This window comes from Abrus precatorius, unplaced genomic scaffold, assembly GCF_003935025.1.
Source record: "Abrus precatorius isolate BTA unplaced genomic scaffold, Abrus_2018 Scaffold8, whole genome shotgun sequence".
NCBI lineage: Eukaryota > Viridiplantae > Streptophyta > Magnoliopsida > Fabales > Fabaceae > Abrus > Abrus precatorius.
The window spans coordinates 16,756,550-16,770,593 of NW_020874428.1; the positions used below are offsets into that span (position 1 = coordinate 16,756,550).

At 28.5% G+C, this 14,044-nt stretch overlaps 2 protein-coding genes across 6 annotated transcripts; one reads left to right on the plus strand and one right to left on the minus strand.

The window, feature by feature from the left end:
• Positions 1-1,149: 1,149 nt before the first annotated feature.
• Positions 1,150-2,347, plus strand: LOC113846327 (probable calcium-binding protein CML29). The gene has a single exon (XM_027474439.1). It carries the CDS (start codon positions 1,388-1,390, stop codon positions 1,856-1,858), a length of 471 nt encoding a protein of 156 aa, XP_027330240.1. The 5' UTR covers positions 1,150-1,387; the 3' UTR covers positions 1,859-2,347.
• Positions 1,788-13,084, minus strand: LOC113846326 (putative pre-16S rRNA nuclease). 5 transcript variants are annotated; one of them, XR_003501665.1, is made up of 9 exons: positions 12,623-12,910; positions 12,466-12,523; positions 12,145-12,213; positions 11,964-12,059; positions 11,444-11,536; positions 10,904-10,950; positions 10,658-10,706; positions 10,055-10,115; positions 9,431-9,448 (listed from the first exon to the last, which is right to left on the minus strand). XR_003501665.1 is itself a non-coding variant. In XM_027474438.1 (8 exons), the coding sequence occupies exons 1-7, from the start codon at positions 12,769-12,771 to the stop codon at positions 10,703-10,705; spliced, it is 516 nt and encodes a 171-aa protein (XP_027330239.1). In that variant the 5' UTR covers positions 12,772-12,910; the 3' UTR covers positions 1,800-1,865; positions 10,659-10,702. The 5 variants fall into 5 exon arrangements, 2 of the variants coding, with proteins under 2 accessions (XP_027330239.1, XP_027330238.1); XR_003501664.1 differs by lacking the exons at positions 9,431-9,448; positions 10,055-10,115 and adding an exon at positions 1,788-1,865 and having other exon boundaries at positions 10,659-10,707; positions 10,897-10,950; XM_027474438.1 differs by lacking the exons at positions 9,431-9,448; positions 10,055-10,115 and adding an exon at positions 1,800-1,865 and having other exon boundaries at positions 10,659-10,706.
• Between the last annotated feature and the right edge of the window lie 960 nt (positions 13,085-14,044).

Below are 14,044 nucleotides of genomic sequence, written 5' to 3' on the forward strand. Positions count from 1 at the left end.
GGAATAGCTGCAAAAAAGTTGAAGCCTTTTAAATGTTTTTTTTTCTTAAACATTTTTGAAAAAATAAAACTACATTTGATCTCTTTGTCAACAAAACTACTTTAATATACCTATATGTTTTTTCAGTCATGCCCACATCTTCTTGTTTAGTTCAAGAATCATCTATGAGCCCAAGTTTCATGACCTTCTTTTCTTGCTTGGATAGTTCATTTGAATTTGTTTCATTTAGGCCACTATTAAATATGTATCAAACTCTCACATGTGGTTTAGACTAATAAAAAAAATTAACATACATTAATAATGTAGACTTATAATATTTCTACTAATAAAGTCAGGACGATTAATAGTAGGTGTGAAACTTTAAATATTTATATTGCGTAATAATTTTTTATAAATGATTAATTAATTCAATTATTAGTTTGAAAGTTTTTTTGGAGTAGATTAATTTTATATAAAAACTAAATAAATAAGTATTTCATTTTATTATTTTATTTCAATATAAATTTTTTTATAATTAAATATCAAATTTTGAATATCATATCTATAAATATCTAAATTATGTAAAATTTAATATCTATGATCATAAAGATAATACAAAATAATTCAATAATTGAAATAATCAATTTTATATTCTATAAAAAATTATTAAGTGACATAAGTATCTAAATTTAATATAGATCATAATACATAAACTTTACTCTCGTTTTTTCAAGAATTTAAATTTTACTAAATAAAATTTGCATCAACGAAAGTAAGCCCTTATTATGACTAAATAGATTTTTTTTCTGTTCATGGATTGAAATTATTAATATTGAGTAAAATATTAAAATTAAAATACAATCAAAAGAAAAAAAATCAAAATTATAAAATTAAAAATAATATATGGCTTTTTGTAAAGGGAAAAAAAAGCAAGAGATTAAACTACTAAAAGAGAACATTTAACTTTAATATATAAAAATAAATAAATTCAATTAAAAAGAATTGAAGAGTAATATTTATTTTTGTCCAATGTGGTGATGATTTTGCTACCGAACGGAAAATAGGATACATGACATTAAGTGACCTTAACGATATAAAATGGACATTGTCTTATTAGATATATAATATAAAATCATTCATAAACTTGCATTATAACATGGCTCAAGTTGGTTGATAAGAATACACGTTTTCTAACTTTATTCCTAAAGAAAGGGTGTTGATAAGAATGAATAAAGTTTTCAAGCATTAGATCCTATTCCATGTATCTTCAGCATCACACAAATGCAAACATGACACCCTTCATTCCTCTTTCCAGTTATATATAGCATCGACTTAGGGTACAAACCTAGCAATAGACAAGTACAAAGTAGCACACCAGTTTCTAAGCTTCAATATACTTCATCATAACATGGCTCAAACGGGTTCTCTCTCTTCTGAAATGGAGACACTGAACCATGTTCTATCACTAGTGGAGGCGTTCAGAGCTTTCGATGTGGACAACGATGGACGCATAACACAGGCAGAGCTAGGAGGAATCATGGGGTCACTTGGGTTCAATACTAGTGAGCAAGAAGTGAGGGCAATGATGCAACAAGGTGACAAGAACAAAGATGGGTTGCTTAGCATAAATGAGTTCTTGGAGCTCAACACTAAGGATTTGGAGGCTGAAAATCTTGCAAACATCCTCAGCACAGCAATTGAAGTACTGGATGAAGATGGGAACGAAATTTTGACTGGGCCAGAGTTACATGAGGTCATGGAAAATTTGGGCCTAGACTTGTCGCTTGAAAATTGTCAACATCTTGTTACTTCTCTTGATGCCGATGGAGATGGTGCTGTGAGCTTGGATGAATTCAGACTCATAGTTGATTTCCTCTAAGAAATTCCTGTGGCGTATACGCATATAAGATTATAGATATTAATGTATATTCATAATTAATTAAAGAATAAGCACTATGACGTGCAAGTTAGTTTATGTGTATATATAATGTATAATTACATAAGACATGGGAAACATAGGGCACACAAATCAAGTTTGCGCGTATAGATATAAAGTAGAAAACTCTGTCTTCGCATATAATGTAGAGGGCGTTTTATGTATGCAGTATACACATATACATGGACGAGTGTCATGGAGAATAAAGTTAATGGGAATACATTATTATTGAAGAAGGTAAAGGTATTTAAAAGTTTGCCTTCATTGTTGCCATGCCCAATGTATATTTGCATAGTCAACTGCATACTTTTTATACTTATTGTAGTGTGTCATTATTATTATTTTTTAAGAAAAGAAAAATCAAATGAGTATAATTTTATCTTACGAATTTCTAAAATACAATAGTTAACCTCAGCTTTTAAACTGAGTTTAAGTATTTAAAAGTAATAATTTTTTATTAAAATAATATTTATTACATTGAAGATATAAAAGCGTACTAAATAATATTTTTAATAAAACTATAATCAATTGGTTAAACTAATTCTAAGAATTGAGACTAATAATTCTATCAAAATTAATCTTATTTTTAGAGTTAAACTTAAAAACTGATAAAAGTTAATTTTTTTTACACACAAAAGAAACAAAAAAGTATTGACAATACCATCATGAATTTCACTTGACATGTAACAAAACTCTAAAACTTTATTTCACAATTAATTTTAGGAATGAGAGAAAAAAATTATTAAAAGTTTTTAAATGTAAATATTTTTTTATAAATCTTCTAAAATTTCTGTAAACTTATATTTTTAAGTTAGTTTAAATTAAGAGATTTTTTATTAATGTTCTTTTTTCTTTTCTTTATCTTTCTTTCTTTACTCCTCAAACATTTCTTTTTTCTTTTTTTTTTCAAATTTTTAAATAAAGTCCAGAAATTACAATAGACTAGATGTTTATTATATATAAAAATTGTGTAATTAAGTTTAAATGTTTAAAGGTCCTTGAAATTAAATACAATGTCAAATAAAAAAATAAGGTAAAAATAAAACAACTTCATTCACATCATTATTTATTGGACAATCCTCCTCCATGTGGTATCTTTCCTTCAGATCATGTTGCTCTTCACCAAGCTCATTTTCTTGTCTTACACCTTATTCAGTCCAACCCCCATCATATCCATCTTTAATTTTTTTTGTTATTATTGATTGGGCTCATTGGAGAAGGGAAGGGTAGCTCTAAGCCATGAGATTTGTGTTACAAATTCTTCAGGTATAGGTCATGAAAATGTAAAAGTGTCTCGTTGATATTCGTGTAGGGTGAAATGATAGAATAATTCATTTAAGTGTGTGTATGCTCGATGATTTGCCATCATTTGGTGGTGTATGTGTGTATAGGCCTAATGATTGGCCTCCATCTTCTACTGTATTTAAGTAAGATGTGTGTGAGATAAGACTCCATGGATGTCATATTGGGATGTATGGTGGTCTCGTTGGTGGTGCTGATGAAAAAAGATTATAAGGTGCATATACCTGCTCCAATGAGTTAGTGCAATAATTGTTGATAAAGTGGACGTTGTTGACTTTTTCAATTTGATGGTTGGTGCTAAAGTATTTTGTCTCTGAACATATTTGATAGCATAAAATGTAGTGATCAATATGGGAAATCTCAAGGGTTTTGTTATAGCTGCAGAAGAGGAAGGGTTGGATATCACAAACTAGTGAATCTCCTCAAAGATCACAATGGCAATGTCCACTATTATCCTCTTTGTGATGTTGTAAATGAGGTAAGCTCAAGGTATGCACACATATCATATGTGAGTGGTTGAAGCAATGTTGGCAAATAGAAATGAACTCTAAATCCATATCAAAGTTTCAAACTTCCCCTCTTGAACCTTATTGGTTTGCCTTGATGGTTTGTTGAGAAATGCACAATGTTTAAGCTGCATTGTCATCTACAAATCCAGTTATACTACTCTTCCTCTGCTAGTAATGGCATAAATCCCCTTCTTGTAAGGTGAAAGGGTCACTAAGCAATGCGTTGATTGCATCCTTGTCATATGATCCTATGAACCTTCTAACCTAATACTTCTCCATCTTCTATAGTTCCAAGGGCCATGCATTGATATAAAATTTCTTCACCATGTCTTCCTTTAAGCACACACTACATTCAAGCAACAATTCCCTAGATTATAATTTAATGTTGAGTCTTTCTAAGTTGTCTTCTTTAAATTATAAATTGTGTCAATTAAGTAAACATGTTTGAAGTTAATTTTCTAATTGTGTCATTAGTCAAGCTTAGTCTCAATTTTAGATCACTCAATTATATATGGTCCTAGTCATATCATTTCTAGTTTAGGATCAAAATACGTTATTTAGTGAAAAGTTATTTTAAGTTGTTCTCAATCTTTTAGTCTTTTTATAATGAAAATAAAACTCATTTTTGACTTTCTATTCATACTTTATAAAGTGATAATACTAAATAATATTTGTCTTATTCATTTCGTAGTTTCGTGACCTCATATGGGTTGCTAAATGTAAAAGTAAACATGTTCCTGAGACTATTCATACCCTCTTGCTTCATGTTTATGTTTCCCATTGTTTCTAGAGTGATGTCATCCTTATCGTGTGTTACCCCATCAATCAGACGCCTTCATCCATTTTAGATGAAAAACAAAAAAAATACAACAAGCCTTATATTTACATCAATCTTTCCATCGCTACTACTTCATGTCTTCAGTTTTACCTATTTTATTCACAATGTAAGTCTTAGGTTAGATAAACTTGTTGTTTGATCTCACAAATGTAGTCAATCTAAAAAATAATATATGTATTACTCTCCTAATCTTTATTGCTATTTTATCTCTTCTGATGTTTTCTTTTTCTAGTGTGCCAGAGGTTACACCTATATTTTCTTTCTTTCTTTCTTTTTTTATCTAGATTAATGTAACACATTCTTTTCTGTAGCTAAGATGTCTTTCTATATCGAGAGTTTTAGGAAGAAGTCTATATAAAACAACCTCCTAGTCTCAAGTAATCTCCTTAAGCATGGTTTGACAAGTTAATAGTGTTTCAACAATTTGATATGACTTCAAGTGAAGTTGATCACTTTGCCTTTTATGCCAGTTTATGCAAGATGCATTCACTTCATTGTCTATATAAACGACATTATCATCATAAGTAGTGACCATCACAGAATTTCACAAGTGAAACATCTCTACCATAACATTTAGACAAAGGATCTTGATAAACTTAAGTACTTCGTGAGGATAGAAGTAGCTTAGTCAAAATTGTGTTATAACTTCTCAATGAAAATATGTCATGGACATCTTAGAAGAGACAAAATTGATAAGTATCAAATCCTTTGATACTCGTAAGACCCTAATATCAAATTCCTACTAGAATAGGAGAGCCTTATAAATCCATAGAAGTATGAAAGACTTGTTGAAAAATTAAATTATCTCACTATTATTTATATTGATATCTCTTTTATTGTGAGTGTTGAAAGTCAATTTCTTAATTCTCCTCATAAAGAACATTGGAATACAACTATTTTTATCATAAAATATATCAAGGGATCTCTAGGGACACACTCAAATTGTGAGATATTCGTATGTAGATTGTATATATTCTCCTACAAATAAGATATCAACTTCTAAGTAGTATGCTTTCATTAATAGCAACTTCATCTCTTAAAAAAAGTAAGAAACAAAGCATTATAACACGATCAAGTGTAGAAGTAGATGGAGTCATAACTTAGCCACTTATGAGCTCATATGACTCAAGTAGTTGCTGAAAGAATTAAAGTTTGGAAAGAACATGCAAATGACCCTAATATGTAATATTCAAGTTGCTCTTTATATTGCTTCAAACCTAGTTTTTTTGAAAATACTAAACATATAGAGATAGATTGTCACTTCATTAAAAAAAAAAAAACTTATTTAAAGATAATACTACTTAATTCATCAATTCTAATAATCAATTAGTATATATCAACTAAATCCTTAAAAAGTCTTCATATTAGTTATATATGTAACAATCTTAGTGTATAAGATTTATATACTCCAATTTGAAGGGTAATATCGAAATTACTCTTACTATTATTATACATAATAAACGCAAATACTACATAGTTTTCAACAAAAGAACTCTACTATTGTAATTATAATCTAAGTCCATATTCCAGTTCACAAGGTACACTTTTATGCTTATGCAAGAAAATCTTATCATCATAGATTTAGCAAATTTTAGATTTTTCCAAATTTCATGTATCACATTGCAAAATTAATAACCAATTCAATTCAACTTCAAAATTCAAAAAATTAGTCAAATTATTTCCCTTTAAGTGTATATTTTTATATAGAAATACAAACAAAATAAGTATTCATGAAATTCAATATGAAATACAATCTTTCCCTACTATTCACAAAACACCATTTTCCAATATTATCTAGTAAAAAAATCATAATTAAATCAATACAAGTCCAATTTTCACAAAATCAGTGAGGTTATTTTTTTTTTAGAGTGTCTACTTTATCATAAAAATATCCACATAATTAAAAGATTTATAAAAAGTAAGATGAAACACAATTTAACTATACTATACACAAAATGTCATTTCCACAACATATTAAAAAATTCATAATTACACTTCATTATAAATCCAAATTCAATAAAACCAGTGAGTAATTACTCTTAATATAGTCTTCTATTTGATAAAATATCTCTAAATTTTATTTCAAAATAGAACACATAATTTATAAAATTTATAATCTGGTCTTCAAACTTAATCATTTTGCTAAAAAGGTCTTTTTTGTGAGTTAAATGACACATTTTTCTCTCCATTTCAAGAGATAAAGTCTAATTATTAAAATTCTAAAATTAGCTAAGTGGTCCCCATTCATATGGTCCATATTCCATACATGGTTGAAGCCTATTTTCAAGTCAAAGTCATAGTATTTAGTTATAGTCCAATCTTTCAAATTTATCAAATAATTTCAAAATGATCTCTTCAAGTTCAGATTTGTTAAAAATTCATTCTCTGGCCTAATATGAAATTTTTGTAATTTTTAGAAAATATTATGAATCAATTTTATATTAAAACAACCTATATATTCAAAAATTATGAATCTTCCTTAAAAATTTGCAAAAATCTCTTTATAAGTACAATCAAATATATAACCATTATATGTCAGGATAATATTGCACCATCATATATGTCAAAATCAAAGAATTAAAGTGCATAACATAATGTCATTAAAATATTTACAGCAAACAATATAACTTTCACCAACACAGAAATTTGTAGACATATCAAAAAATTATTCAAACAATTCTAAAGCATAGAACAACTTATATTCAGTAAATTAGCATGAATAAAATATATAGCAAGCAAAATAATCACTAAAATTCCCTCAAATATGCTCATTTATAGCTCTTTAAAATCATTTTCTCTCTCAATCTTGCTATTTTTAATGATTTCTTGATTATTCTTTTGCAAATAACTCGTACTTAAATCTGCCCTTACTTTATTTTTGTATTGATTTTTACAAGTTTCTTGTGAAGTCTTTATCTTTTCTTTGAAAATGCTTTCCACTTCCTTTGATCTTTAAACAAAAAAGTTGATTATTTGCAAGGTCTTTTGTGGATTAGGCTTGTCATTAAAGTCAACTTTTTTTTCATTTACACCAAAGTCGAATGATTATAATTGACTTTTCACAAACATTTTTAATATAAATTAAAGTTAATTATAATTAATTTTTCAAACACTTCTTCATGCAAATTAAAATCAATTATAGTTGAATTTTCTACTTCTCGCGCAATTTTAATTGGCTTCTATTATACTCAAATTAGGAACTTATTTAACCATATTTAATTTAAAAAATTTATGTAACATGAAATTTTTATTTTATTTTTTTAAAAGACTCTAAATTTCTTTTATATCAAAATTTGAATTTAAATATATACTCAAATACTTTTTATAAATTAAAATACATTATCTTAATTTCACTACTCTTTTATAACGATCTACAATATAAATATATTATTTTTCTTCATCTTTTGTAACATCCATCATAGAATAAAATTTATAGTTGTACTATTTTATATCTTAAAAGATATAATTTTATTTTTAAAAAATAAAACTAATCTTATAATAAATTCTTTTAAAATTTCTATAAATTTCAAATTAACAAACTAATTACACAATTTTCTTTAATAAAATTACGTAACTTTTAATTTTTTTATTGCACTTAAAAATAAGAAGTTGGACTCGTCAAGTCAACAGTTTTTAAAATATTTTTTTTAAAATATCAATTAATATTTTATTAAATAAATTTTTTTCTTTTAAAAAATAAAATAAAAATTATTATTTAATAGTTAAAAAATTATTTTCACAATTATAATAAACTTACATAATTAATTGAAAGTAAACATTATTTAAACATATATTATAAAATACTAATACCTTTTTTTAAATAAACGACTATCGAGTCTATTTTTTATTTTAAAGATTTTTCATTTAAAATTTTTTTCAAGATTTTATATAAATAAACTTTGATGACAACTTTTTTAATTTTTAAAAAATATTTTATTTTTTAAAGATATTTTTTAAAACACGTTTGTCGTCACTTTAAAACCAGACATAAATTGACTAGTTTTTAAGTTGATATTAGAGACTCATCCTATAGTCTTTGCTTCAGCATAACGAACACTAGTCATCTTCATCAAGGTGCCGAAACCCTACCTAACAATTGTCTTCATTACGACGTATCTTTGAACCCATAACACGTACATTGTGCTTAGTTTTTTTTTTTTTTTTTTTTTTTCGAAGTCACAAAGTCATTCTCACTACCACCACCATCACTATTGCCATGATCACTATCTTTAGACCAATGACCAACTCTGACGACAGTGCACCACCAAGATCAGCCTATCCCTAGTGTTTCATCCCTGACAGCTCTGAGATCCGCCATGCACCATCTCACTGTAGGGTTCGTCGCCAACGCGTGACAGCCATGCATTGCCTTCCTGGCAACTGTTTACCTCACTACAACCATTGAGGACGTCGTTTCTTCAAATCATATGCATTCTTTCTTAATTGTGACCCATTGTTGACCCAGCTGCAACCATTGAGGATGTCATTCTTCAAATTATATGCATTCTCTTGATACGTATTTTTACGTCATGGTTGAATAAACAAACATTGCTACTCAGCCTATTGCCTCCCTTGGGCCCAATGACCTTATTGCAAGGATCATCTTGTCTTGACAGTCACGTACAACCCTAAAGGGGCATAATCTGAATCACATTGAAGGAGAGTAGCAAAAATTGCATATAACACAAAATTGCTCATTTTATTTCAAATTATATTATATTGCAATGCAGCAAAACTCGAGTATTTTCAACCTCCTTTTCTTTTTCTTCAAATCATACAAATAATGAGAACTGTTCACATGCCCCTCAAAATTTTCTCAACCTACTAAGCTTGAATCTCAATTTAAACCCACTCAAATCCCTAAAATATGAGTACGATATTGTGAGAATTAGTAATAGAAATAGACTAAGCTAGACTTTGTATAAATAGACCTAGCCTGTTTAATAATTTTAAAGTCTAAACCTGATCTATTACTTGTCATGGACTTTTTATTGAACTTAACTACCTTTTTAAAAGCCTGATTTAACTCATTAACCTGTTTAACGACCTATTTCGTATTGATATATTCAATAAACTATTAAATTTTCTTGTAAACAGACTATTAAACCATCTAAATAGGTATATCTTTTTAAAATTCATAAAACTTATATCTAAATAAACTATTAGATAATATGTAATAAATACATTTTTTAACTCTAGCGAAAAGAATTAAAAATTTTAATTTAAGATTTTATTATTTTAAAATTTAATTGATTTAATATATTATTATATTAAAAATTTTATATAAAATTTTAATATATTATTATAAATTTTAAATAGGCCATTCTAATAGATCTAATAAACTTTTTCTTAAACTTAAATTTGACTTATTTAATTAATTAGACTTTTTAAAAAGTCTAAATTAAGCCTATTAATTAAATAAGTTAGACTGGATTAAATTTTAAAAAGGCTAGACTGTAGGTCCTGTCAGTGGCCTATTTCTATCTCTAATTAGAAGTTTGATCTTTGTCGAAGTCAACTTTTCCCTTACCCTACTCCAGTGCTTACTGTACCTTCAATGTAACAGAGAAATAATAATAAAGAAGATAACGCTTCCAATGAACCTTGATGAAGGTTAAGTATTTCTAGAAGTATCATTCATCATATCAAGAGACGACAATCATAAGCATGAAAAAACGTGTGTTTTACCAGCCAATTCAATCAAAACATTGAATTTCACGATGAATTCAGTGTTCAGCGCAACAAAAATGCAACAAATTGATCCAACAAGTTATGTATTTTGTCGAGTTTTTTTGTTCTCGGTCTTGAGATAAAAAGTTGTACAGATTGTATTACTAACCTCTTTCTACTTACTACTGGAATAAAAAAGGAAGGTACACAACCTAAGTTGTGTGGCAGTTCTTATCAAATAATAACGAGGCATTCACCAACTTCCACTTAATCTTTTTCACTAAAGAAAGGCTGTAAAGTGTAAACTAACCCTAATCAAACTGAAAGATAATGGGATTAATTTCATTTCATTTCAGCTATATATAGAATAGATAATGAAAATATAGGAAAAAATAAAACTCATTACATTGTCCACCAACCTACCCCTAATTCAGAGATTTCTAGTTGTGATTTCTGGTGCATGCCTCTCTACCTGAAGAAAGAGCAGTAATCCATCAAATGATAAGAAACCAAAAAAGAGAAAAGGTACATAAAAGTAAAAAGGAAAAGAAAACAACCATCAAAGAAAGTGACTAGTTTTGATAAGTGACAATCATGTAAATAAATAAATAAAAAGTTTGAGGCTAGCATTGGCACACTTGAAAACTAGCATTATTAAGAGAATCTTACTCCGTCGATGTCATCTTCATTTTCCTGTTGACAAAATCCAGGTATCCCTACAAAATACCGACATACAAGTAGATGTAAGCTAAACCTAATTCAGTTCAAAATTCCAATCTAAAATGTAAAAAACAACTAAGCAGTATGTTTGTATAGTTCAGATTAAATTTCAGAGTCCCATGCAAATAAAGGATTAAAAAATTGTACTTTTCAATTGAATCTAACTCGTAACAGACAGAACGATGAAAACCAGACAGAAAATATTGGTGTAATACAAAAATAGTCAGATGGTCATCTTGCTGAGAATGTGACTCAATAATTGTAAAGGTGGAAATCATTTATTCTTCAGATCAAGGTTATCATGGTCATACATATCCCATACAATGAATAGCTCAAAGCAAATAAACCTTAACATAGAAAAACTATGCATACATGATTCAATGAGGCCCAACTGGTTAAATACATTCTTAATTATGCTTTCAGTACAATTGCAATTTAAGAGTGAATATGCTGCCTTGATTATGTCAAGGAGCAGACCCAGGAACATACCTGAAGTATTCCTACAGCAGCAAACTTGTCTAGTATAGTCTTGGAATGAAATGGATGATTCAAATTCAAAGGCTTTAACAGCAGTTCCACATTCTGTAAACAAAAAAGTAACTTCAGATTTTGACTCATTAATAGGGAGAGAGAGATAGACTTGAGTTTGTTTAGCTGGATGAAATAGCGTAAAATAGCTTCTCTTTAAATATACACAAGAGTTATCATATAGTACAAAAAGAAAACTATATGAATGATGTGGCTTGTGATTTCTATCAAGTTTCTCAATTCTCTTTCATTCATTAACGTAATCATTGTCCACTTATGTTTAACCACATCATTTCATACAGATATGTGCGAAATCATTTCATCCCATAGAGAAATGTTCAATACACAATACTTGTTCACACTTCATAGATTGTAGTCATAGTCACCAACCAAGGGAAAGATTGTAGTCATGTTAGAAAAATAAGACATGAAACAGATTTTGAAGTCATTAAGTTTCTCAGTAGCAATCATGTGAATTCACCTTTGATGTGTAGCATTCATTCCAATATGTATACTTTACACCTTCAAGCATTTTTGTTCTGCAGAGGTAGTCAATTAAGACCTTCACTTGCACAGCCTGATAAAAAGTAAAACGAAAAATGTATGAGTACAGGAAAAGCGGTACGGCGTGGCATATGGATGGTTAAAGAAAGGAAACACACGTCAGAAGACACCCGATGTCTGTCAAAAGGGAGGCCAATAACAAAGCCCTTCAAGGAATACTTAGAGATCTGCATAAAAACAGCTGAAGTTGTCATACCGTGGTTGGGAGTATTACGGAAATCACTAAGTTTTTGTATCTATAAATGATAAAACAAATATATCATATATGTTCCTCAAGACATGAAAAGGACAACAAATTGAAAAGAGAGTTTCAATTTAACAAAACAAATTGTAACACTGGCGATGATAAAGTTAATTTCTGGTTACTTTAGAAATATAAGTATAATTTGAATGCAGGAAACAGAACAGAGGAAGCTCACCAGAGTCTGAAAATCAGAAGCCATTAAACTAATATTTGACTTCTTCCTGAGGAGAACACTGTGGCATCGAACATAAAAAGCGCGTGCATTATTTACAGAAAAAAAATGACCCAAGAAAGCTGAATTTATTTAGAGAATGATATGATGGAAATGATACCTGAAAGGTGAAGCAATTTTGTTATCAAAGTCAGAAAGAGCGAGGCCAACATATTTATCGCCTACATCCAAACCAAGCAACCTTGCATGTTCCTTCTTGCTTGTGTTCACCAAATCCTGAAACAATTGCAAGGGCTTCACGTACCTCATCTCATCTACGCATAAATTCGGATTAGCAGTCGTAATCGGATAAATAAACTTAAAGCCTAAGTTACGAATTGGTGCAGTTAGGTTTCAGTTCGGTTGTGTAAGCTCTCTCTCTCTCTCGGCAGCTAGCAGTTATGTCAAGTGAATGATGGAACAACCTAAGAACGCCACAGAGAAGATGAGTCGTATGTGGAAAGAATTAAAAATAAAAAAGCAGTTTTAGGGCTCAAACAGAATCATTGAAAACCCATGACACAGCTTTAGGGAGAAAAAATGAAAATCAAAGTCTTCTAAACTTAAGTTTGGAGATTCTTAATAGAACATAAAAAAACAAAGTGAGTTGTGTTAAAAAAATATGTTTATAAAGTAAATTTATAGTCAAATTTAGTATAACATTTTTAACTTAATATAGCAGTTATATTCTTTAAAATTAAACATAATGTTAATTTTTTACGATTAAACATAATATTTATACAAAATTACGTATATCTTTAGGGAATTAACACTATACTAAACACATTATTAATGTACCAGTTTTAAAATGAAATAATCATTTGAATAAATATAGTAAATGCAATGTTTTAGATGAATATTTGCCAGTATTTTAGGATCATAAACATGTCATCGATAATAATAAGATTGCATTATAATATTGAATAACCACAAGTTATTTGATACATGTTTTAAAAATATTTTCCCCCCAAAAGCTATAATAACCTGGTGCTTTCTACCTTTTGGTGGTGAAATTGAATATCAATGGATTAGTTATGTTTTGTTTGGATGAAAGAAAGAAAATAACAAAAAAATATATATAATGATATATTTTAATTAAGATAAGTTGCACTCACATCCTTCGAATTTTAGTACAATCCTACCTTTTCTCTGTTCTACTTTACACAACTCTCCCGTAATTTATATAATATTATTATATTATCTTAATTATGCAATTTTTTATTCATTGTTTTTTTTAAGTTATATGAATTAAGGAAGGTTTATACAAGGTTAAAAAATATCTAATAAAGTTTTATTAAACATTTTAAAAGTTTGAATGTAATTTATCGTTTACTAAGTTGAAGAAAAGGAAAAGAAATAACAAAATTAAACTAAACGGAGGATTTAAATATTAACAGGTGCTGCGACTTGTAAAAGCCTTTTTCGCAGGAATTATGGGTCCTTCATGGAAGGATTCATGGCAGATTTAGACATTTGCTCTTACATACAACCTATTTGTGGGGTTATGGTCTCAAGATTGCTCGTGATTGAATTGGACATGGAA